This window comes from Parasteatoda tepidariorum, chromosome 3 (genome assembly GCF_982258835.1).
Source record: "Parasteatoda tepidariorum strain Cologne lab strain chromosome 3, Ptep-v5.0, whole genome shotgun sequence".
NCBI lineage: Eukaryota > Metazoa > Arthropoda > Arachnida > Araneae > Theridiidae > Parasteatoda > Parasteatoda tepidariorum.
The window spans coordinates 51,687,959-51,713,867 of NC_141757.1; the positions used below are offsets into that span (position 1 = coordinate 51,687,959).

At 27.5% G+C, this 25,909-nt stretch overlaps 1 protein-coding gene across 1 annotated transcript; it reads left to right on the plus strand.

Moving 5' to 3' along the window:
- The first annotated feature begins 5,836 nt into the window (after positions 1 to 5,836).
- LOC107440130 (sodium/potassium-transporting ATPase subunit beta) lies at positions 5,837 to 20,347 on the plus strand. The gene is made up of 6 exons (XM_043043704.3): positions 5,837 to 6,145; positions 7,782 to 7,922; positions 10,485 to 10,604; positions 12,385 to 12,557; positions 13,646 to 13,753; positions 17,990 to 20,347. The coding sequence occupies exons 1-6, from the start codon at positions 6,022 to 6,024 to the stop codon at positions 18,227 to 18,229; spliced, it is 906 nt and encodes a 301-aa protein (XP_042899638.1). The 5' UTR covers positions 5,837 to 6,021; the 3' UTR covers positions 18,230 to 20,347.
- The last annotated feature ends 5,562 nt before the right edge of the window (positions 20,348 to 25,909 follow it).

The window sequence follows — 25,909 nt, forward strand, 5'->3', positions numbered from 1 at the left end:
TAAACGGGTGTAAGTAAAGCTCTTGTCATTTTATTTTAATTATATATAAATTCGAGTTGTTTTTTTTTTTCAATGTGCTTCATTCAATTTTTATAAGTAAAATAAAACACTCTTGAATGAACTCTCAGCTTCTTGAAAAAAACAGGATCAACGGAAATACATTCATATTTCAAATAGGATTAAATTGACATATTAATGGAACAAACTAATGTAATTAATACTCAACTCTTTTCATCAGTATTATCATCTTCATTTTACCTAGCATACAGCATAAGTTGGGGGTTTCGACTGATTTTTATTATCACTTCGATAATGTTGTTTGGATATTAATATTTAATGGAAAGGGAATGGAATATAAAATAAAAGATTAACATTAAAATGCTTTTTGACCACGAGACTCTTGTTTAAATATTAAAAGTCAGGCTCATCTTTTGTAACACTTTTAAGTAGATTGTTTTTGAATGGATATAACAAATTAAAAGATAAGATGAATCTTAAATTTCACGAATCTAAAACAATATCGAATCTATCTAAATTTGAATTGTTTATGTAAAATAAATAAGTAGAAGAATTGAATAAAAATATATAATATTAAATGGTTTCCAATCAAAATAATATTAATCTGTATTACTCTAAATAAATTTTTAAAATGTTTTTAATTGGTTTCATTATGTCATTCATTCTTGTGCGATTAAATTGCCAATTTTGAGTAAATAGTTTTAAAAAGAGTGCCATAATGTATACAAAGCTAGACTAAAATAAAATAGTGCTTAATGAATGAGCGCAAATCAAAAGGGACAGCGAATGTATTTCCGGGAATCGACGAGCTCAGCGTGCTGGGGACGGGGTCCAGTAATAATTAAAGATGTTTAATTTATTTGTGCAATTTTTCGATGGAAAAAAATGATAAATGCGTGACCGAGGGGCAGGGATAGCCTGTGATTTGTAGGGTGTTGGACACGAGTTTTCGTGAAAACAAGAATTCGAATCTGGCCGACTGAAAAATCCCAGTGTATTGAATAGTGACTGGTGTACGTGAAATCTGCCGGGCCTCAAAGTCCTTCTAGTTCCTATAACAAATTAAAAATCTCTGGGGGTACTGATACAGGAGTTCCCTTGTCTTCTGGATTGGGTTCAAAATTACAAGGCTACGGAGTTGAACATTGGTATCGTAAATTCAAATTTGGATCGTCTGATTAACGACAGTTATAAAATAAAATAAAATGAAATAAAATAAAATAAAATAAAATAAAATAAAATAAAATAAAATAAAATAAAATAAAATAAAATAAAATAAAAAAGAATAGAAATAAATTTTTTTTTTGAAAACAGAAAAATAAAATAAAATAAATGATAGAAATTAAACAAAATATACATAATGCAAAGTTTCCCCCCCCCCTCCTTTACTTACATGAAAACGCCTAATAATTCTACATATGGGCCACTTTTATGTGAATTTAGTTAAAAAAATAAAAATATCATTATGAACACATTTGTTATTAGATACATTCGCAAGTACTTAATATGCAGAAATCTGCTATATTGAATGTATCATACACATTTAAAAAAGGAAAAACACTCTGTTTAAAAAAAGATGTTGCTTTTTTTTAAGAGATTGGCAGTGTTTCAAAAATGGTTGGGAGCCTCTGATGTAAAGAAAACCATCTTTAACTTTTAATCTGAAATATTTGCTACTGTTGAATGCTGACAAAAATGCGTAGCTTTTCAACAAAAAAGAATGCTCTTTTCTCTTCTTAAATAAACTTTCTGTTTTGATTAAAAACTTCATCTTTTAAACGTTTGCAAAAATAAGTATGTAAAACAAATATTCAATTTTATCTCCCGACAATTTTTAATGGAAAGAAAAAATGCAGAATTAAAAATTGTTCGTGAATTGTAAATTTATAGATTATGGGTCAATTTAAAATTAAATTGAAATTATACATATTCTTTTAAAAAAATACATGGTTAATTGTTAAACCCGAATGCAGTCAGTCTATACTAAAAGGTTCATAGGGAAAATCAATACTGTAAATTTATAAATTATGTGTCAATTTAAAATTAAATTGAAATTACACATATTCTTTTAAAAAAATACATGGTTAATTGTTAAACCCGAATGCAGTCAGTCTATACTAAAAGGTTCATAGGGAAAATCAATAAAGCTCATCTTAGATTGTGGGGCAGAATCTATAAATGCTCTGTAAAATCTCTCAACAAATAAACAAAAAAATTATTTACCCTCCCTTCACTGTTTCGAAATGCTTCTGACACAACCCGTCTTAATTTGATTTTATTAGCTTCTAAATTTTATGAAGAATAAAAAAAAATTCGTTTCTTCTTTTTTTTGTTGTTGCATGTTTTAGAAAGAAAAATAATTATCAGTTATCATTTTTCCCTAAATTAGTGTTCCAGATTTAATAATGTTGATAGTGTAATAATATAAAAATAATAATATAAAGTTTAAAAAAAAATGGATTAGAAGAAGCCGAAAATTCTATCTCAATCAAACTAAAGCTAAATGTATGCATAAAAATAATAAGGTTATTTTTTTTTTTTTGTTGAGAAAACGTTGGTAGTATCTTAAAAGATAAAAACTTTTTTTCCTATAAGAATTTGGAATTATAACTATTTTCTGTTGAGTAATAGGGAAATATATTTCTTACGGGGGGGGGGGAGGAATATATTTCTTGCATACACTACGTAATGGGGATATATATTTTTGATTTTTAAAAGAATTTATTTGAATTTTTACTTTTTTTCAAGTTTGAAATAAGTTTTGGAGAGAAAAATAATCATGAATTATCAATTTATTCTTTATTATTTATATCCAAGGTTTAATAGTGTTTCCACTGAAATAATATAAAAATAATAATTAATGAAAAAAAAATGAATGAGAAGAAGCAAAAAATTTAATGTCATCCAACTATAGCTAAATTTATGCATAAAAATAATAACTTTGGTTCATTTTCTTTAAAAAAGAAAGAAAGAAAATAACGTTGTTGCAGTGCATAATATATTTTATGAAAATACATTTGGCAATATAATGATAAGCAACATTTTCATAATGTTCAAGAGAGCATTTCTGGTCAGAAAATCACGACTTCCATGTAGGCAATAAAATATTTCTATGTATTTGCTGTTAAGTATATATCCGGAAAAAATACTCAGGAACAGTTTTATGTAAAGAAATATCACTTTTAAAATTTAAAAAAGGGTAGCTTTCCTGAAACTGCTGGGGTCAAACTTCATAATTAAGATGACCTTGAAAAGAGATGTGTAATAATGTAATATTAGTAGAGAGAGGGGTAGAAGAGTTATTTGATTAAAAGAGAGGGAAAAAGAGAACGGTATATTTCATGAAAATCGTATTTCACATTTTTAATTCATTTCTATTTAAACGTATTCAAAAATTAATTACTGGAAGAAATTTATTATGTTCACAGAGTACACTTTCATAAAAAAAAATTTTTTTTTTAGATTTTTATCGACTTAATTATTAAATTTGTTTCAAAAACATATTTTATTCTGCATGTATTTTGAATAAGTCATATATATAGGGGAGAGTCGGGTAGCCCCGCTCACTTAAAGAGTATTGCTTGTATTTTTGTATAATACTAAATAATAATCAACATTTTTGTATGTTTCTATTGTTTTATCATTTAATTAAATAATGCAAAAAGAATGAACCAAAAAAGAATAGTTAAACTTTAAAAAATTGAAATTTAAAAAAACATGTTTTTCAGCTCTTTTCAAAATGTGTCGGGTAGCCCCGCCCAGTTACAAAAATTGTGTTTTTTGGCTATTTTTTCAGGTGTAAATGAAAATGACCAACATATTGACAATAGATAAACCTCATTTATCATTTTTATCACAAAATTATTTTATTTATTACATATTTCTATACTTTTAGTGAATTCTATCATTTAATAACAACAAATGTCATACTTTTTATCATTATTAATGTATATTAATGTATTATAATATTAATATATATTAATATATATTTATATTAAATATTTAACGAAAATAATTTAATTTAAGTAACAATAATTAATAACAATAGTTGTTTTTCAATGTAACTTATTTGGTTCATCTCTTCTTATAAACTTAATATAAAATACTTCTTATAAAATTACAAATTCACTTTGTATTTTGATTGCATTCAAATGCTTCTGTAGACTGATTCGTTCACAAATAAGTGAAAATAAATAAGTAAGCAAATAGTTTATCATAATATTTATGATTTCTTGATATTAAATTTAATTTGAATATATCAATTACATTTTAAAAATATTTAATTTTTCATTTTTAAATATATAAATTTATGTTTCATATAATATTAAAACATATATTTGTTGTTAAAAATGCATATAACATTCAAATTTGAAGCAATAAAATAATAATCTTTGCAACCGTACATTTATCGACTACCCGAAATCCAATTTTTTTGTAAATTTGTAATTACTCGAACAATTTTTTGCATACAAACTTCTTTCTTTGTGCAAATTAAACTTAAAACTACATACTTTAAGGCTGTATGCATAGAAAAAATTATTTTTTTAGTATTAAAATGAAGTTTAACCGAAACATTCAACCAATTTTTCTTAATTTCATGACTACTGTATTCAACATATTTTCAAAACTATTGTTTACCATGTTACCAGCTGCATAAATACTTGAAACTTTGAAAATAATCTTTTTTTAATATAACAATTAATGTCTGATGGCCCATTGACTTGAAAAAATATTCTATACATATGAAATTGACAGTGGGCGGGGGTACCCGCTGGGCGGGGCTACCCGACTCTCCACTACCTGATAAAAAAATTATTTATTTACTACAAATAATACCAAAAATTTTAAAGTTTTAGCGTCTTTAGTCTGGTGCCGGGGGGGGGGGATTTGCTCTTTTCATCCCTTTCAACACGCCTCTGGTACGACGCTAATATTACTCCAAGATCTTCATGGATTGCGCAGCTTAATTTTTAAACTATTCTACAAGAAAATTCCAAATTTTTAAAATTATACAACATTATTTTATATTTTATTGTGGAACCATAAATTATTTTAATTGAAAATTATTTCAGTTAATACTTATAAATAACTTTTATAAACAGTTCATTAAATGTTATCTAATTTTTTTAATAAAAAAAATGTTTTCGAAAGTAATGTGTCCAAGAGTGGAAAACGTAGCTTTATTTTTAAATTAAATACATAATTTTTAAGAGAATTTTATTTTTTAAACTTATTTATTTTTAGAATATATGTTTTCGAGAGCATAAGTTATTTTTTGAAATTATAATAGTAATTCAGTTGAAATTTGTTCAGTTAAATAAATTATTGACCAAAAATGGAAATTCTTTAGTCAATAATTATTATCTAATTCTTTGAATTATTATCTAATTAATTATTATCTAATTCCATTATTAATTAACATTATTATCTAATTCTATTTTTTTTTTTTTCAATTTCGCTTGAAAGTTTAATTTTTAAAATATGCTTTTAGAATAACAAATTATTATAATTGCAATTATTTTAAGCAAAAAACATAATTATTTTTTTTTAAAAACTATTCCATTGAAACAAATAACCTTGTTAACAATACAAGGTTATTTGTATAAAAAAAATGCATTTGAAAAAATATTCACTCCAGCTTGTAGTATCTCAGAAAGCAAAAATATGAAAGCAGTGCAACGAATGAAGTTTAAAATAACCCGGTTTCAAGCTGCATTGTTCGGTTATTATTACCATAGAAGCAAAATGTCAATAGTTAAATTGCAGTCTGCCCTCAACACCCAGCTTTATCTTTGAAAACAGTTTTCACCGTAGAGGTCCATTTAATTATTAGGAACTACTGGCGACTACTGGCGCCAGCTAGCGCTACGATCGCTTCGGAGTTGCGCAAGCGCAATTGGTCCTCATTTTCGGATCACCTTCGGATGCCTGCAAGGGTGCGTACTGCTGTCTGTAATTAGAATAGAAACTCATAATTCTTTCAATTAAAAACATTTATTAAAAATGGAAGATAAAGGTGAAACTTATTATAAACCTCATGAGGAACTAACGGGGTGTCAGAAATTCAAAAGAATGTTTTGGAATTCGGACACTCAAGAATGTCTGGGACGAACTGGATTAAGTTGGTGTAAGTATATTTAAATGATAAGCTTTAGTATCCATATAGAATATTTCGATTAATAGAATAAACTGTTATATTTTTCTTTGCAATTTTAATATAAAAGAATTTGCACTTGTATGCGATAAGTTATGGTAAACGTAATGTTAATTGTATAAATTTATCTTAAATTACTGTTACAAAATCCTTGCATGCCCCACTTAATTCTAAATATGTGTTGGGTGCAGTAAGGAAGTTTTTCTTATAATATATCGTTATAAAACGTTATTTACAGTTCAACTACCTTGCTATAATGAAAAAAAAAATCTTAATATTATTGATTTTAATTGCGATAATTTATATCAATGCAAAGTTGTATATAGTGAAAAAGTAGAATAATTATTTCGACTGAAAAGAATATTTACAATGTAATACTTATACTTATGTATTGTACTTATTATTTATGTACTATTATTTATTATAAAGAATATTTACAATAAGTCGAATATTATATATTAAAAATATCTAGCTCTATATTACAGGGAGATAAAGCTGTAACAATCAGGAGCAATATTTTCTTCAAAATAACGCAATTCTATATTACGTTCTATGGCTTATTTTATATTTGCTTACATAGTTGATTAATACATATTAATAAAAATATGCATATGTACAAAGTCGTACATTATGAGAAGACATTGCTCTATCAACAATATAGTCTTTTTAGTCGCAGTAAAAAAATTCCATAGATGTTAACGGGTTTGGATGGGTGTATGTCCCTCTCAATAATTAAAAATTTCTAAAAGCCTCCCTCGATATTTCAGACAAGCAAAAATTTTGCAAATCTTCATTTTAAATTTATGAAGATTTGCAAAAATTCTCCTAATTTTAAAATAAAGGAATAAAAATAATGAATAATTTTTCAGACATAAGAATTTTTTCTCTCATGTTTGAAATTTAGACCACTATTGCGACTATGTATTTTAATTTTGTCCCCCTTGAAAAATTGGACATTTGCTACACCTGTGCACAATTATATGCCTCATATTGTTTTTATTCGCAAAGTTGAATATTGTGTATCAGGGGTCTGTCCCGGCCAAATTTACTACCGTTTAGCAGCACCTTCACAAATTCAACTTTAGGAAATTTCACAAAATACCTTTTCTTAAAATTTTATTTTTGTATCCCCCGTAAAAAACAATAAATCCGCATTTTTGTGTTGATTTTTTAATATAATTTTTAATTTTCACAAATTATGTCGAAATTTTCTCAAAATTGGCCACTCTCATAAAAACCTAGACAGACCCCTGTATATTAAAAATATAGGCAGGGGTCTGTCTAGGTTTTTCTGAGAGGTACCTATTTTGTGAAAATTTAGACATAATTTGTGAAAATTTTAAAATTATATTAAAAAATCAACACAAAAAATATGGATTTATCGTTTCTTAAGGGATACAAAATCAAAATTGTAAGAAAAAATATTTTGTGAAACTACCATTTTTCCTTAAGTTGCATTTGTGAAACTACCGTTTTTCCTGCAGTTGAATTTGTGAAGGTACCGCTAAACGGTAGTAAATTCGGCCTGGACAGACCCCTGATAGGTATATATTTACAAAGTTGTATGTTATGTAAAGGCAAATAACTATCAACAATATTTCCTTTTCAGTCAAAATCACTTTGTTCTACATTATATTCTATGCCTGTTTGGCGGCATTCTGGACGTGCATGTTAGTTGTATTCTACCAAACATTAGAGAATGATCAACCAAAATGGAAATTAGACAGCAGTAGAATAGGCAACAGTCCTGGTAAGTATAATTTACTATGGTTTTTATTAAATATAAGCATTCTTTTTATTGGCAACTGTGCATAAAAGCTATTATTCATACTTTAAAATATATTTCATACAAATATTTTTTTATAACCATGTTGTAATGCTGCAATAGAAATTAAGCAAATTGTAAATGTATAAAGTTTTTATAGAAGTTTGACTTATTTTTTTTTATATTTACACATAATTACCTTAAGTATTGCATAATGTTGTGTGAAAATGTCCAAATATATTTTAACATTAAATGTAGACAACTAAACTTAAATCCATAACTATTTGCTACATTCATAAACTAAATAATAATCATTTAAAGGTATTCCTATTTTTAAAATTTCTTTATATCCAACTTCTTTATATCAAGCAAATTTAACCAAGATTAAGAGAAATACTCCAACATTTTTATTAAAATGCAAATGGATAAAATAAAACCTTGGTAATATTTAAAAGTATTAAGGTAACGTCTAGACTTGGCAAAAATTGGTAGCATAAAGTAATGTTTAGTTAACTAAAATTAAGAAAGAACTATACAAATATTAACTTAAATTTAAGTAAAAGTTTACTATCCAATTTTTATATTTTATGCATTTATTATCAGGAGTTTGCTTTAAGAACTAACTTAAAGTATTTTGGTGACTCTAAGGAGTATATATCTGTATCAAGATCTGTCGCAATTTGCAAATTTAAAATAAAGAAACATTTAGATGTTTGCCAGGGGATGACTATGAGTTATACCTTTCAAGTTGGTCCCTTTCTGCGATGCATATTTAGTTACTCTCGGGCAGCTGCCCGGAAGTTGCCAAGTGATTATTCAGCCTCAGATCACTATGTTTAAATCTCCTCGCTCTAAGGTGAGACATTAAATTTTTGGATCTCTATACTTTTCTTTTGAAGTTATGATGGAAGCAAATGTGTTGTAATTTTTATTAATTGATAAGGCAGCTTGCGAAAAACTGACTAAAATATCACAGAAAACTAAACTCATAAGTTATAAGTCAAAAAAGGTAACTTAAAAGGTATAACTTGTAGACAACCCTGTGCAAGCATATACATGTTTTTTGTTTAAAACTTCTTCTGTTTAAAATTTAGCACCTTGTCAATTTAGCACCTTGGCGATAGTAGTTGGCATGACGGATCACAATGCGGAAATATCTCCGGTTTGTCGATAATTTTCGTTAAATTTTTTTATCCTAAATTCCCCTTCTGGTTACCGTGATATTATTTGTTTTCAGTGGCATCATTTTTGGGCTACTGCAACTTTTGTATACTGTTATGCAATTGGTTCATTTTCTTAAATATTGGTTTATTTTCAAGTTTTCAAATGTAGGAAGGTCTCACTGTTGTAAACTATTACCTTTTGTTTAAAAATCTTTTAAAAAAATCCCTTTTGACTTTTTTTCCTGTTTGAGGGGAATTTTCTTTACATTTTTCTTTTCAGTAAGAAAATCTGTCTCCATTCACCGAATGTACGATTTTTTTGCATTTGGCAAGGTGGTAAATGCTTAGTGCGGGCCCTGCATAGTTTGAATTTAATGTGTTGAAGCAGTTTATGAACTTAACAAGGTTTTTTTCTAAATTTCAATCTGTTTGAAAGTTCTGACAATTTTTTCTCTCACTTTTTTGCTTTAAATTATGACTATCTAGGAAAATTTTATCTTTCTTGGGATTTTAAGCTTCGCTCTGAACTTCATGTCACATGAACAAAGAAAAAAAAAAAAGAAAGAAAATGAATAAATGTAATAACAAAAACAGTGAGAGGTATATTATCTTAATATTTATAGTGAAATTTTTAAAAGTATAAGAGGCTCAAGAGAAATAAACAGTTTCTAATTTGAACTGTTGTATGGTAAAAAGTTTTCAAGTCTAGATATCCGCTCATCTTGTTTCGATTGCCATGTTAATATAATTTCCTTACATAAAATTATAGTCATACACTTAATAACAAAATAATACTTTTTTATGAAGTTTTTGTTTGTTATATTGACTTTTAAGAAGAAAAAAAATGAATGAGAAGCAACTATAGGGTCTGGTAAGAGGAGCAGAAAGGGTGAAGCCACTTAATACTATAAGAGAAATTTATTGATCTCTAAGTATTATAAGTTATTCAATGCTCTATAAATAAAATTATACTGAAAAATGTTAAAACTTTCTATTCTAAAGAAAGTAATTCAATTAAGAACGATTAATTTTGTTATTTTGCATTAAATTTGCTTTTATTATATTATATTGAGCAAATTAAACCTACTTTTTCTCGGTTTGTCGTTTGCTCCTTTTAAAAGCAGTGTAATATATTATTACACAATATCATGATTTGTTTTCACAAATTGTCCCGATTTTTATTTTGAAGCACTATGAAGCCTGCAGAAGATATTTCTGCAAAAATGCATTGATATACAAACGTTTAAAAATTTAATGTTTGTGTCTTTTAAGTAATCCAGTAATTTAACTAGAATTTAAAAAGGAAAATCCTAAATATAATTGCAACATATTTTTAGTAAATGTATTAGAATATTTTTCTTAACTCTGTATTTTCTTTTTTTAGGTTTAGGATTCAGACCATCACCACCTAATGCCAACATTGACAGCACCCTCATCTGGTTTAATGCCACTCGAAATGAAACTACCGATTATTGGGTTCAAAATATCAATGAGTACTTAAAACGTAAGATAATTTTTTGATGTTTTAAGCATATATTTAACACTAAAGACAGTTGGAGCCAGTTTAAACTCTCTTGTTTTTTATTAATCTTTGAATTAAAAAATAACTTCCTGAAAGTATTCAGTATTTCTGGCATTTCCTAATTTGATCCAATTTCAATGCTAATTTAATCATTTATGTGTTAGTGTTATAAAGGAACCTTTTACCTAGAATGACAGGAAGGATCCTTTAGATATTTTGGCATATCAATACCCCAGGTAGTTGTGGGTATAAGGTACCCTTTTGCATATATAAGGTAAGGTATCTCAGTTTCATTAAAAGAAATGAATGAAAAAACCCAGAGTACTTCAACATATCTTTAATTATTATTTATGGAGAAAAGAAAACTGAATTATCTGAGAAACTGATGAATACGTATGATTGAAAAGCCAATGTTCTCTTTAATCAAATACTTTTGTTTACCAAATCGAGTAATAAACTTTAATATTTTGATGATCTAGTCTATAATATATTTTTATTAAATTATGATTCTATTTTAAGATTTCGGTTGTCTAATGCTCAAACAATCTGAGAAAGGCAAAAACGGTCTTTTTAGGTATACAGCTATGTTCATTCTTTTTAGTGTTAACCCCCTTAACGATCGATTAATTTTCAAGAAAACTGTCATAAAAGTGCCTAATTTTTTGTTGCTTTTGTGTTTGTATTACATATTTGAATAGTGCTAACATCTAGTTTAAAATAAACTATCTACAATTACCTTACAAATATCCTCGTACTGCCATCTGGTGTGTAAAATGTGAAATAAAATCTTTTCCTGGGCAAAAGAAATGAATTAGTTTTTTTCTTATTGGCGCATTGCTATTGAACTCTCCATCCAGCCCGTCAATATCACGGGAGCGAGAAGGAAGGGGTTAATGTTAAAACATTTATTTGTTATGCTTTTATAGTTTAATTTCTGCTTGGTGGATAAAGTGAAGTAGAAATAACTTTTTTGAAAGGAAGTGCCAAGTATCAAAACAGTTTTTATCTGGAATCTAGTTTAAAAAATATTATTAATTTTCAAACTATTTAATATATATTTTTTAAGTAAGTAAAAACTTCAAAACATGGGAACATTTTACGACATTCTTAAAAAATTAAACTAATTTTGATGTTTTGTGCTAATGAGAATAGTAAAACCTAGTTTTATAATTATATTTGAAAATTTTTAAAAATATCATAAAGTTACCGCTTGATAATCAATAAAATAATCAATTCAATTAGAAAATTGCATGCTAAACATATACGCTACATATTAAAAAAAAGCTCCTGTTGCATTCACTATTATAAATAAATTATATAATAGTTTTTATAATTAAATATTGTTAAGTTTGAATATATAATTTGACTCTTAAATAATATGATATATAGGTTTTTAAAATTCCTAATCAAATAATTAAATAGGTCTTTAAAAAAATGTGACATAATTTAAGTAGTTGTAAAAAACTTTAACTCTTTTGGTCTTATATTAAATTTAATTTGTTTAAATTTAATGTATCACAATATCAGATTCTATCTATATAATAATAAATAAAATTTTATGGGTTACCAAGAACTGGTAATCAGTAAAATTTTAGAATTCTATTCTTTTCTAGTTTAAATCAAAGATTAATCGAGTGATTTACATTTTGCTTTAAGACATTGACACCCTGCTTATTGTTTTTGTGAAATGTTTTAGTGCTATTACTTAAAAGACTTATCACTTATTTTCTTTTATATAGAAATTTTAATTTTTTGTTTTTAGCTTACTTTGAACGTGATACTGGGGGAATTGTTCAAACTTGCACAACAGAGCATGCCACAAAAGAGAAATCTTGCCATTTTGAAGTCAAAACTGGAAAAGAATACCCTTGCTCCCCAGAGCGACAGTATGGCTATCCAGAAGGCAAACCATGCGTTATTGTTAAACTCAATAGGGTAAGTGTCAAAAGTCAGATTTAGTATCAGTGTGTTCATTTTTAACAACTGATCAAAATCCCAGAATTTTAATTACTTTTAAAATTAAAAATAAGACTATATATCGATGCAATATTCTCCTTCAAGGATAACACTGATGTGATTATTGGAAAAGAATCTAAATTAATTTAAATTCTTTGTTATTAATAAAAGCAAATGATGAATGTTCCGGATTATATGGATAAAATAAATTGAGTGTTAAACTTCTTGCTGGTGAAATTTGCTAAAGAATGCTTTTCTTAAATTTATTTCCATTGTTCATAGAAATTTCTGTACTTAATAAAAACAAAATAGAGATGTATGTACTATAATTTTTCATTTTTCGAAATAATTTTTTTTTTTTTTTTTTTTTTTTTTTTTTTTTTTAGTATCTAGATTTAACCAGTATTTTTCTATTACCTAAACCTCTTGTTAAGTTTTGATCAAACAATCGAAATTTTTCCCATTGTGTAATAAAATTTAATGAATTATTCTTAAGATGTAACAAATTAGGAAAATGTATTACAGTATCTGTTTCAACTTTTGAATTTAAGCATTTATCTTAAATAGATTCTGCAAGTTTGTAAATTTTATAGTGCAAAGATTTTATATAATACTAACCTAAATGATAGCAGTTAAAAGTTATTAACTAAATAGTCTTGAGAGAAACATGGTTTGCGAAAAGTCCAATTATTATTTTTTTTAAAGTTATTCTAATCCATTAATAGTTCAAGTATCTCTTTTCTACCTTTAATCTTCTAATCAATGCATTGAAAAGTACACTTTCATTTGATTCCCTTTAACTGTGTAAAGGGATTGTAATTTTGACTTTATCTAGTGCTGTTATCAAGTAAAAAATTGAAGTGAAAGTTTTGAAACTTGAACAAAAATTTTGGCCCATAATATTATTCCGAGATCTTTAACTTACTTCAATTGGAAAAAATATTAATATTAGGGTAAAACAAGAGATTTATTTTTCTTACACGTTTGTAAATACTTTTATTTGGTGGGACTTGATCGATTCCTTTAATTAAAGGTGTAATGACCATTAAATGCTTTCCCCCCTTTAGATTTATGATTGGATTCCAGATACATATGACACACCACCAGCTGATTTGGCTAAGCATTTAACAAAAGAATTTGCTAAGGACCAAGTATACATCACATGCCTTGGAGAAGTAAGCTTGTTTTAACTTCTTAAATCAGCAAGTAATTTTTTCTAAAGTATAAAATTATATACTGTAAAAAAATTATTTTATGACATGAAGTTAATTATTTGACTTTCTGGTATTCCACCTTTAGATTATGATGTTCATTTTGATATTATTTTGATTGCATAAGCTACAAGTAAACAGAACTCATAAGATAAGTTCAAAATAAAGATAAAACAAAGGAAAATTACAGACAAATGAGAAAAGGGGGAAAGGAAAAATAATAATAAAAAAATAACAAACAACTGGGAGGAGGAAAAGAAAGGATATTTTTTTTTTATTTTTTTTTTTTTTTTAAATCCGAAATCTTTTATTTTTTGAATTTAAAAAAAAAATTTCTCCCTCCTCCCAGTTTGTTATTTTTTTTATTATTTTCCTTTCCATCCCTTTTTTCATTTGTCTGTAATTTTCCTTTGTTTTATCTTCATTTTATATACAGGGTGATTCTGAAAAGATGGGCAAAATATTAGGAAGTGATAGTACACACCCAAGCAAACAATTTTTTATCAAAGTGCATGGTCGAAAACAAAACGCAAAGGTGCTGGTGCATTTGGAAATTGGTTTCATGCAAACATGAAAGCTCCATTCCGGTTGCAAGTTACCGCTCTGCAAGTTATTATTTGCATGTTATGGGAAGAAGAGCTCGTGTACAAATTTTCAGCACGATTCATACATTAAAGCTGCTGATTCGAGAGTGCATTGTCAATCTCGGTAGTAACGCATCTGAAGATGTTGCCCTTCTTTAGTTAGGAAAAAGCCGATATGCATTTTGTCTATGCATTTGGTTCCAACAGAACGCAGCACCATCTCATTATGTACGAGAAGTGCGAAGCTATCTGGACGTAACCTTTCCAAACCAATGGATTGGGCGAGGTGGTCCTATAACTTGGCCACCGTGCTAGCCAGATCTTTCATGTATCGATTTCTTTTTATGGGGACAGCTGAATGCTCTTATGTATGAGACTCACATTGAATCTGCAGAAGAACTTGTCGCCAAGCTTTCGGCCGTTGCATGGGAAGTTCGTGATATGACTGGTGTGTTTCAGAATGTTCGCCAATCTTTTCTTTGTTGTTGTACTGTGTGCATAGCCAATGCCGGCCATTGTTTTGAACACTTATTGTAATCACATGTCATTAAATTTACTTTTATAACTTAATTTCATCGTTCTTTGTGTGTTTTTGCCTCATAAAAGAATGTAGCTTTTAATGTCCTATAAAGGTTTTATGTTTTGTTTTCGACCGTGCATTCTATGATAAAAATTGTTTGCCTGGGTGTGCACTATCACTTCCTAAAATTTTGCCCATCTTTTTAGAATCACCCTGTATATATACAGTATAAGTTTTTGGAAAATTATTTAATCAGGTCAAAATAAGCTTAAACCTTTATGGCAACTGGAATAATAGTCATTTGAACTACTGAATTTTAGTTTAAAGGAACAGTATTTGTTTAATTTTAAGCACTCTTTGATTAAGTTTATGTAAATAAACTTGTTGAACTGAACAATGTGATACTAGTGTTTCATTAAGAAGAGTAAATTTAAAAATATTAAGATAAAATTAACAAACATAGCAATGTAGATCTAAAACAGATTCAATCTTTATCAATACCTTATTTTAATTCATATTTACAATTTTTTTTGAACTGAATTAAAATTATTTTATTAATTATATGTTTTTGTTTCAAACATGCAAGTTTTCCGATCACTACTTTTGTATTATGTGTACTTTTTTATGTAAATGTTTTGAAACTGGGAATTAAAAATTACTATTTTGGTAATATTGAACATTAAGTTATTTTAAGAAAATTATTTTTTTTTATTTTATAAAATTTATTTAAGTAAAATTAAAAATTTATTTCATTTTTTATAATTAATGTTGGTTAAGAGCTATGATCTAATATTTTTGTCAAATGCAAATTGTTATGATGAAAAAAAAAAACCCTCTTGCTATATTTAATGCTATCTTGCTATATATATGCTTGCTATATATAACTTAAAGTTATATATAATATACTCCCCCATCCCATAGTTGAGAAAATCTTTGACGTGATTTTATTAGATAGGTAATGACAAAAGTACATCTAGTGTGTCAAAAGGAAGAGTTTTTTGAATGGTAATCCTTCAACTTGAACAATAACTGAATAGTAAAAATCAGTCAACGAATAACAAAAGATTCAAAGCATAAGAACATATGCCGAGTGACATGAAATAACTGAAACACATATAATATAAAATATTAATACGCATTAAAATATCTCGATTTTTGAATGAACTGAAACATAATCAGTAATAACCTCTATTCTTATAACAGGTTTGTAAAGGTATAAGATTTCTGCTTTAAGATACATTTTATCTACTGATATTTTGTCCCATTTCTTCCTCTTTATTTTAGGAATGCATAAGTCTTAATTGTCTTTTGTCAATGTTTCTTTTTTCTAAGCTGTACTAAATGAAAATGAATTGAGCCATTGGCAGACCTGTAATGTACTCTTGCGTTGTTCCTTTAAAATTAGTCACCATCGCAGAAAGCTTTTTACCATTACTGAAAAAGAAAAAAATCTGCCTCTTCAAATAAAGTTTGTCTTTTTGGAATTCCCAAGAAAATAAAATAGTAGTTTTTACGCATTTTTCTTCCAATGTAAATCCATGTTTGAATTTTTTTTCTTTTGCAGTTAATTGATTTTCTTATGGTTTTTAAAATTCTAATAATATTACGACAATCAAAATCATACATTTGAATAAATTAATTTTTGAAATGTTTGATTTGTGCAAAATCCATGTATCGTTCCTATCAGGCTTTTTTGGCAGTTATTGCTGTTGATTTCCACATGATTTTTGAAAATGCTGATAATATTATGATATGGGCAGGGTATGCGCCTGTCTGGAAAATCATGAATTTCGGTATTGAACAAAATTTTTCATGAAATGTCATGATTTTAAAAATTTTTTTGAAAAAAAAAATCATGGACAGTCTTGGATTTAGGTTGCCTGAAAATCTAATTTTTAAAATGGAATTCACTCTCACCCCCGATTTCATGGAGTTCCAAATATCTGAATTTGTAACAATCTCCCTACTCAGTCATATTTTATTAAAACATAAATTTTTTTATCATGTTCTTTAATAATTATGGTGTTCTTTAAAAAAAATGAAAGAAATCGTATCATTTCTGGAGCAAATTATCATTTAAACATCTGTAATTTCAGAATTTTTATTTTTTTTTTATTTTATCAATTTAAAATTCTAGTTGAAGCAAGCTAGTCATTGCCAAATTTTTTTTAATTCTGAAATGAGAACAAAAAAATCTGAAGTATTTCTTTCATTTCTGGTGAACAAAAAAAGTATCTTTAGAATATTCTGTGGAAAAAAAGAAAAACATTATTTGCTTTTGTATTTTTTTCCAGCTATTTATTGCTTCAACTTTTTTTTACTCTGTTTTTTAAATTTAAAATCTATAAATATGAAGATGCAGAGTATAACAGTTTTGGTTATACCTATCATTATATAGTGTTTTTATAATGCTTTTTTTAATTCATTGTGTTTTTGTCGGAGAAAATAGTAATTTCGTTAAGTCATGAAAAAATTTTGGAATTAGCCATGGATTTGAAAACCTAAAATGTAGCAGATACCCTGTACACGGAATTTCTCCGCAATGATCACTATTGATTTCCGTATATATTTTTAAATTTTGATATTTTTAATACAATAATATTTATTACAACACATGAATATCATAATATACATTTAATTAATCCCTTTTTGTTGTGCTTTCATCATATATAATACATATGATATTATCATCGATCTTTTTTCTGTTATTGCTGTAGATTTCATGGTTTTAAATTTTTTTTTGTGTATAACTTGTAAAGTACGAAAAAGGAGGAATATGTAATTTTTTTCATTGTATACATTTTTCTATGTGTTAATGTGAAAACAATTAATTAGACAAAAGAAAAATTCTTTCTCTCTTAAAATTTTATAAATGTTACTTTTGAGCATAAAAATGAGTTTTTTATTTATATTCTGAATGCATAAAAAGATAAAGTAAGCACTAAAAAAATTTCAGGTAGTTACTTTCTGTTATTGCAAATCTGATGTACTCTTCTCTTAAGTTCAATTGTCAATCCAGCTTTCATTGATGTGTACATTTTAGTTTATGTTATATTTCATTTATAGTTTACTAATTACACTTTGTCACTCTTTTAGAATTCAGCAGATAAAGATAACATTGGAGAAGTTGAATACCACCCCAGCCAGGGTATTTCATCCGTTTATTTTCCCTTTATGAATCAGCAAGTCTATAACTCACCTTTTGTGTTTGCGCAATTCAGCCACATCAACCGTGGCGTGCTCGTCAACATTGAGTGCCGTGCCTGGGCTAAGAACATCAATTTTGACAGAGGAGACAGATTAGGAAGTGTTCATTTTGAACTACTAGTTGATTAAGATATAAGAAAAAAAAACACAGATAAATTAAAAACATCTGAGACCTGCAGCATGTTAATATTTGTCACTCTTTCACTACAATTTTCTGCATTTTATCATTGAGTTTTAGTACTTTATTTTTGTGTTCGTAGAATTGATCTGAATGGAAATTGTATCTCGCTACCCCCTGTTTAAACATGTGTGACATCAAAGATCTGGTTGATAAAAAGAGCACAGCTGAAAGCACATATTTGTAAGCTTAATTATAGTGTGTTATGTGTAAAGAAAAAAATAAAATAAGTATATTATATGGTATTATAAATCTTTTATAGAATAAAGTATTTATAAAATACGATGCCAAATGTTCTCTGTGGCATTTCTTTCAACCCTTTGTAATTTATCATGTGCGTTGACTATTGGATTTTAGTAGAAAATAAGCGATGTATTACATTGCATTATATTTCTCATCAGTGCATTAGTAATAGTTTAGGTATTTGTGTGATTAGTGCAATAGATGAAATAGTTAACACATGTGTATTCTTCCTTTCTGTTGAGCAGTGGTCGGCAGTTTAAAAGATTGCTTTAATTAAATGCTGAATTTAGTAATAAATAACTTCATGTATCATTACTTGCATTTCATGTATTTATCATTTTAACATGTCAACTTAATATGCATTTTTATATGACTTAAGGATGGACCACTGGTATAATAGTCATTAAACAGTTGTGTTTAAAACTTTGTGAGACTGATCTGTATTTCTTTGTGTTTAGAATAGCATGTCGTGTAAATTTAATCATTTGTTTTTCTTTTTTTATTTGCTTTGTCAAATTTTGTTGCGTAAATACACATATCATTAACATTGTTGAATCTATTATAGTTTAAATTTTAATGTTATCAGTGATGTTTTCATATTTTAAAATTGTTTTCAGATATTATGTTTAGTTGAAATATATTTGTCCTGGGCATGTTTTTTAACTTTTAAATATTTTCCTCTGCCAACTATAATGTGTTTTTAAAATATAAGAGAAACCTATTTAAGTGCTATTTTTTGTGCATGCATTTAGTGGTTTGGATTTACTAATACGCAAGCATCCCGAACTGTCAGAAATTGTGATATTGATGCTACAAAATGCTATTGTAAGTCAAAATGAACAAAATTAGTATTTCTCTAAAATTAGTAGTGGTTCCTTCGTAATTAAAGGACTGCTTATAATGAAATAAAGTTATGGTGTTGATTGAACATTTAAAAAAAATGGCATTTTATTAGTTTACGTCAATACAGCTGCACTGCAATAACTTTAAAAGTTAATAAAATATGGAATTAAAAATAATTTGTTTCAAAAAATTATAACTTCTTGTAATATTTTCTAATTTACAATGGTTGATACAAATTTCAAAATAACATTTGGTATCTGGCAATGTTTTTATTTTATTTTTTGTAAATATGAAAAGATAAATATGAAAATTGAGCAATGTAAAATATAGGGAAAACAAATTATGCTGTTACTTAAACTTTTGAATAATACATATATATATATTTTTTTGCACAAAAATTGTTCTTTTTTTTTTCAAAGAAAAGAAAAATCCCTCATCTCTTTGTATTTTAAAGCACTTCCAACTAATTTGTTCTGTATTTTATTCTGAAAAATATTTATGCGGGTTTTACTTTTTGTCATTCTATGGTGCTGACATACTGATTGCAAATCATTTCTTTTTTTACTAAAGAAATTTTTTACATTTTTTATTACCATTAAAGTTAAATATGGAACTACGCTTATTTTGTCCCTGTGCTTTTTTTCTCCAATTAATTCACTATTACTCTAAGGTTGTCCAATTATGAATATTTTAATTCAAGTTATTAAGCACCTGTAATTATTAATTTATATTACCAATTAATGTTTAAATTTTATGCATGTTTTTTATTAATGATCTGAAAATCTTAATTTTATTCTTGAATTATACGTACAGTTTTTAGGGGCCTATCATTATTTGAATTGTTAAAAGTACTGTTATAATGTTATATGTTTGATTTGAGCACAAAATTGCGAAAAGCTGGTTGTTTATTTTTTATTTACATAACATTATTGGAAATGTTGCATATATTATGTATTTAGAAAGAAATAAAGTTTTGAACCTACTTTGCTCTGAGTTTTATTGCTGTTTTTCATCTAATCTAGAATTAATGCTAGTTTCTCTGTAACTTATATTTTGATTTATGTTTTTCATTACCTTCACTGCATAGTTGAAAAAATTTGACGTAACAACTTTTTTCTTGATAATTTTTCCTAGAGACTATTTCCCCTTGGGAAGGTTTTAAAAAAAATATGCCTTTTTATAGGATACATTGTAAACATAATTTTTTAGTTTTAATGTAACGGAAACATTGTGCTTCAAAATAATTTCTATAACTGCAAAAGTAGAGACATAAATTTTCATTCAGTGAATGATTCTAAAACTCTTTGCTCATTCAATTTCAACCTGTTTTAGTAAAATGTGGTTTTCCCTCTTTTTATGGAATACCTGGCATTTTTAGCCCAATTTAAAGTATTGGGAGTACAAATTAGTTCAATCCGTTTCTTTTTTGGTCAAAAATGTATTTTTTATTTCAAAACAAAATGAATGAACAGATTAATCAAAGTATTGTCCATCGCTGGCTACTACTTTTTTCCTCCTCTCTGGCAATTTTCGAATTCCATCTCGAAAAAATGTTTCGTCTTTTGATGCGATCCAAGTTAAGAGCCAATTTTCGATTTCTGCGAAAGATGTGAACCGGTGACCTGCGAATTCGTGCTGCATCCGATGGAACAACCAGTAATCAGAAGGAGCAATGTCCGATGGATGCGGTAAAATATCCCACTTGAGCGTTTCCAAATAATTTTTTGCGACATGATTTGATTTATTGAAATTACATACATTTGCTGACTTGTGTGCTCAATATATAGGCTTTTAAGTCATAGTCAAGTAGAAAATACAGATAGAACAATTCAGAGAAAGACATCACAAAGAAGACATCCAGGGTTACGGCGGGATTCGAACCCGCTACCTCCACGCTTAACAGAGCGTTTGGACCGTTGCGACATGAGGCCGACCGTTAACAGGCAGAAGAAATAGCTTTGTCATGTCTTTGCTCGTATTTCGGAAGTTTTCCTCGTAATGCACGGCTCAAACGAATCAATTGTAGCCTATATAGATCGCCCGTAATGAAATCGTCAGGTTGCAGCAGCTCATAGTATACAACACCCTTCTTCATTCACCATTCTTGAAAAGTCGAAACCATTCCCTAGATTTATCAGTTGGAGCATTATCACCACAAACTTCTACGAGTATTCAAAGTGCTTCAGCTGCACTTTATTTCCAATTAAAGCAGAAACATAAAACCTCCCGCAAGTGCTTAGTTACCACAAAATTTAACATATTCAACAAAGTAAAATACAGGGTTTTTACAGCCAGTTTTGGCATTTTTTAAAATGCCTTATTAATTGATAAACTTATAAATTTTATCAGTAGCACATAGGGTAGAGGGGGGCTAGTGAGTTGAAACTATACAGAGAAAAATTGAATGTAAACATTGATTAAAAAAAAAAAAACATTATTTATAACATGCCCCCTTTGTTAAAATTTTGAAAATAAAATATGTTAATGAAGAGTAAAAAGAAAACTAGAAAGTTACTTTTGCAATTTAAAAACCTTTTTTTACAAATTTCTACTTAATGTGCATGGGCCTGTACAGTGCGCAAAAAAGTAAACTTGATGTAAAACTGAATAACTTGATGTAATGTTCGGATCTTCACTATCTAGGACTCATACTTAATAGTTTCTAGACGGTGAACTCAAATATCATAATTAGAGCCGAAATTGGACATAAAATGCACTTCTTTTGAACAAATATACATTTTTTTCCTCTTCGACGGATTCAGATTTCTGACCCCCAAAATGTAGGAGGTAGCTGCTATCTCGAAAATATGGTCCCAATAGTTAGGTCAGGAGAGCGGTCCTAAGCTTGCACCCCCTAATGTTAATTTTATTTTTTACGTATTTCGTTATAACTCAAAAACTTTTTAAGCGCATTGAAAAAGTTTTGCACAAACTTTTAAAATTTAAATTTGTATAATGCAAATATAAAATTTGTTTTTCCAAAGATACTTTCCCGCAAAAAATAACTTTCAGTAAATAGTAGTCGAAAAAATTTTGAATTGCTAGGTATATATTTTTTCATCATTTTAAAGATTGTAATTTTAAATGGCAAAATACAAAATTTGAGCGATGCTGGTCAAATAGTTCCTGAAAAATCGGATTAATTTTAAAATTCGATTCGCTCTGTACATCAACTTTTGCCAATCTTACAGAAAAAATGTAACCAGTGAATGAAAAAGTTATTCAAGATGTCCACTTAAGTCCCATGTCACTGAAATCAGATTCAGCCGGTGTGTACTGGTTCTTGAAATGGAAATATTTTTAAAAAAATAATATTAGGTTTCATTTAAAAATTATTCAATTCTTGTTAATTATTTAAAAATTTAGTCAATATTTTTTAAAAAAGAATACATAAAAAATTAAATGACTTGAATTCTGACATTAATAGAAATTGAAGGTATTTTTTATCTACTTTATTTCGATTTTCTCAAATTCACGACGAAATTAGGATCCCAAGGTATTAAGTCAACTATGTAAATAAGAAAAAACTAAAATATTGTTTAAATCGGAAAGCAATGAGAATCCTCTATTATTAATCAATTTATAAAGTCAGAAATAGTTAAAATGCAGTGTCGAAAAGTTAAAGACTACAGAGATTTTTTATTCTAAATAATTTCATAAAATTAATTTTCAGAAGTTGAGTTTTAAGAAATTTTATGATGCTGATGTTGTCGTAGACCATTAAGGCAATAGGTGCGATTGTTCTTGTTTACCAGTGGCGCCATCTATGGACAAGAATTCGAATTCTGACCCGTTTATAGAGCGGACCCATTCATTCATCCACAGATCATAATTTTGACCTGAACCAGAGAACGATCAATCTCCAATTCAGTACCCTCAGAGGTATAATTTGTTATAGTAACATGGAGGACTTTGTGACCAGACAGATTTAACGTGCACCAGTCACCATTTACTACACGGGGTGACTTCGGCCTGCTGGATTTGAGCTCCCGTTCTCATGAACGGGGGTTCAGCTCTCTACCAACCAGGCTATCGTGACCAAATGATTTTACGAAAATTATTAAAAGCAAAGTACATTCTCTTGAAGAAGGGGAAAAAAGCTGTTTTGAATTGTTGGATAGTAATAGACTAATAATTGTAGTAATAGACTAATAATTTCGTGAAGAATATGACATAAATAAAAATTCTGAATGTGAGCTAAAGCTTTCCAACAGAGGTTAATGTTAAGCTGGTAAGCGGCCACCGAAATGTTCGATTTGTATATAAATGTGTTGGGATTGACGTTATGAAGGAACCTTGGCCAAAGAATACCTGGGGAGGCCTTTTCATTTCAATTCCAACCTTCAGTAAGGATAGGTTCGAAAAGGGACGAAATATATTGCACCTCCAAAACCCGTTTCACTGTCTCCCCTACATTTTTTGTGGGGGTGCGTGTGTTAAGTAACCCGAAACTAATCACTGTCACAGAAGGGGAATTGCAACCTGCGGGGGTCAACTAGCTTTCAAAAGATATCAGAAGAAACTCACTCTTCATCTTATATTATGCTTTTTCTCTTTCTAAGATAAACTTAAAAAATATTTTTTTTTAACTCTAAAACGACTTTATTTATTTTCAAAATAGTTTTATCATTTTATTTAACATGCACTTTTTCTAATTATATCTTGAATTGTTTATTATTTTGATTTGATTCTTAACAAATAAACACCGGGGTTATTTGTTATTTGTCACAAACAAATTGAAACATCAAAATTGAAAATTATTCGATTTAATTATTACAAAATTTTAAATCATATTAAGACAGATCTAAATTCCGATTATATCACTTAACTTATTCAAATAATTTAGCTCGGATACATTTAAAACTTCACCCACAAACTCATATTCATCATTTTTACTTACATTATTTCTACTCAGTTATAGTTACTTTAAAAACTTATCGCCAAAGATATTATTTAACAATAATACAAAAGAAATTCCTTATTGATCTAAAGCAGTTATTTAGTATAAATTTATTAAACTGCACATTTTGAAAGCGCAGTTTTATATGAAGTTTATTTTAAAGGAATAAAGGAAAACATAACTTATTAAAAAGCGAAAATATTTTATTTATCAGCTTTTGCTTGTTAAAAGGTATTTATATTTTATCAAATAATTTTTATCAAGTAATATCTTGTGATTACTTTAATAAAGGAACTTCATTTTTAATTTTAGGCCTTTAACTTAAAATTATTATAACCCTAATAACAAAGAATGATGGTAAAAGTGGGTAATGAACGCATTTTATTTGTAAATGTCGTAAATAAAAGGACAAATAAATAACTTACAAAAGTATAACTTATTTCTAAGAAATTCCTTAAAAACTATCTTTGATAAGCTTTATAATTTTCTAAACGTAGAAGTAATATTATAAGAAAATTGATGTAACTCTTTCATTTCAGTTTTGAGGATTCATAAAAAATACCATCATTTCTGTCGTAAAAATAAAATATAACATTTTCGACTAATAAGCTGAAGTGACAGTTTAAATTTATTTTTCTAATAGATCATTTCGATGGATCATTAAAAACAACAAAATAAAACAATTCCATGTTATTTTACATTTTAGTACATAGATTTGTGAGACTGCTCACTGTAATTAATATAAAGATTTATCAAAATAATCGAAATTAATTTATAAAAAAGTACGATAACGAAATTTTTGAAAGAAAAGGCATTTATTGGTTTTCATTAAAACTTACAACATAACAACAGATTGAGACAAGTTTACTTTACAAAATTTTATTAAATACAAAAATACAGAAAATTATGGTTATCTGGGAGATATATTCATATAGATGGCATGCTGGCTAACCCTGGGAAGTTTTCGTGTTTTTCCTCTTTATGTAATGCTAATGACGGTTAGTTTTCTTATATTTTAATTAACTATAATTACACTAATTAAAGTTTGCAGTATAGAAATTTCTACAAAAACTCTTCTCCATGAATGGCAAAAGAGGGTCAGGGAAGAGAAATTAAAATAACACATTGATTACATACTTTGTTCTAGCAAAAAATTATGAATAAAAGTTCCATTATACACTTTTAATATGAATTCGAAAAATTTCTCATTATTAAATACATAAGATATTGCATAATTACTACTCTTAATATATATTTTTAGAATATTGCGAAAAAAAGTTTTAAAAAGTGTATTAATTAGGAATTACCGATTAGGGAATCAACTAAGGAATCAGGTCTGAAAACATCAAAACCAGTTTGACTGTCTGAAGTAACAAAGAGTAACTTAACTCTAAGTATTACAGCTTATTTTTATTTTTTAATATATCGTAATGAAATTTCGTGGTGTTTATAATAATCACATTTCTCATTCTTTTTATTTCATCTGGCAATCAAACTGGTTTCAATATTTTCAATGTTGCGTTCCTAAGCATCGATTCATTATATTTTGATACCGTTTGTATTTTTCTCTCGTGAATATTAATTATGACCACTAATGTTCTTTTACTTCCCTTTTTTTTTTAAAGAATTTTAAAATACATGCGTG

Bases quoted from the DNA above. Each gene is read 5' to 3' on its own strand.
- LOC107440130 (XM_043043704.3), top strand. From the start codon at position 6,022: ATGGAAGATAAAGGTGAAACTTATTATAAACCTCATGAGGAACTAACG. The intron at 12,558-13,645 runs GTAAGTGTCAAA...TCCCCCCTTTAG, and splicing joins TTATTGTTAAACTCAATAGG to ATTTATGATTGGATTCCAGA. The intron at 13,754-17,989 runs GTAAGCTTGTTT...TCACTCTTTTAG, and splicing joins ACATCACATGCCTTGGAGAA to AATTCAGCAGATAAAGATAA.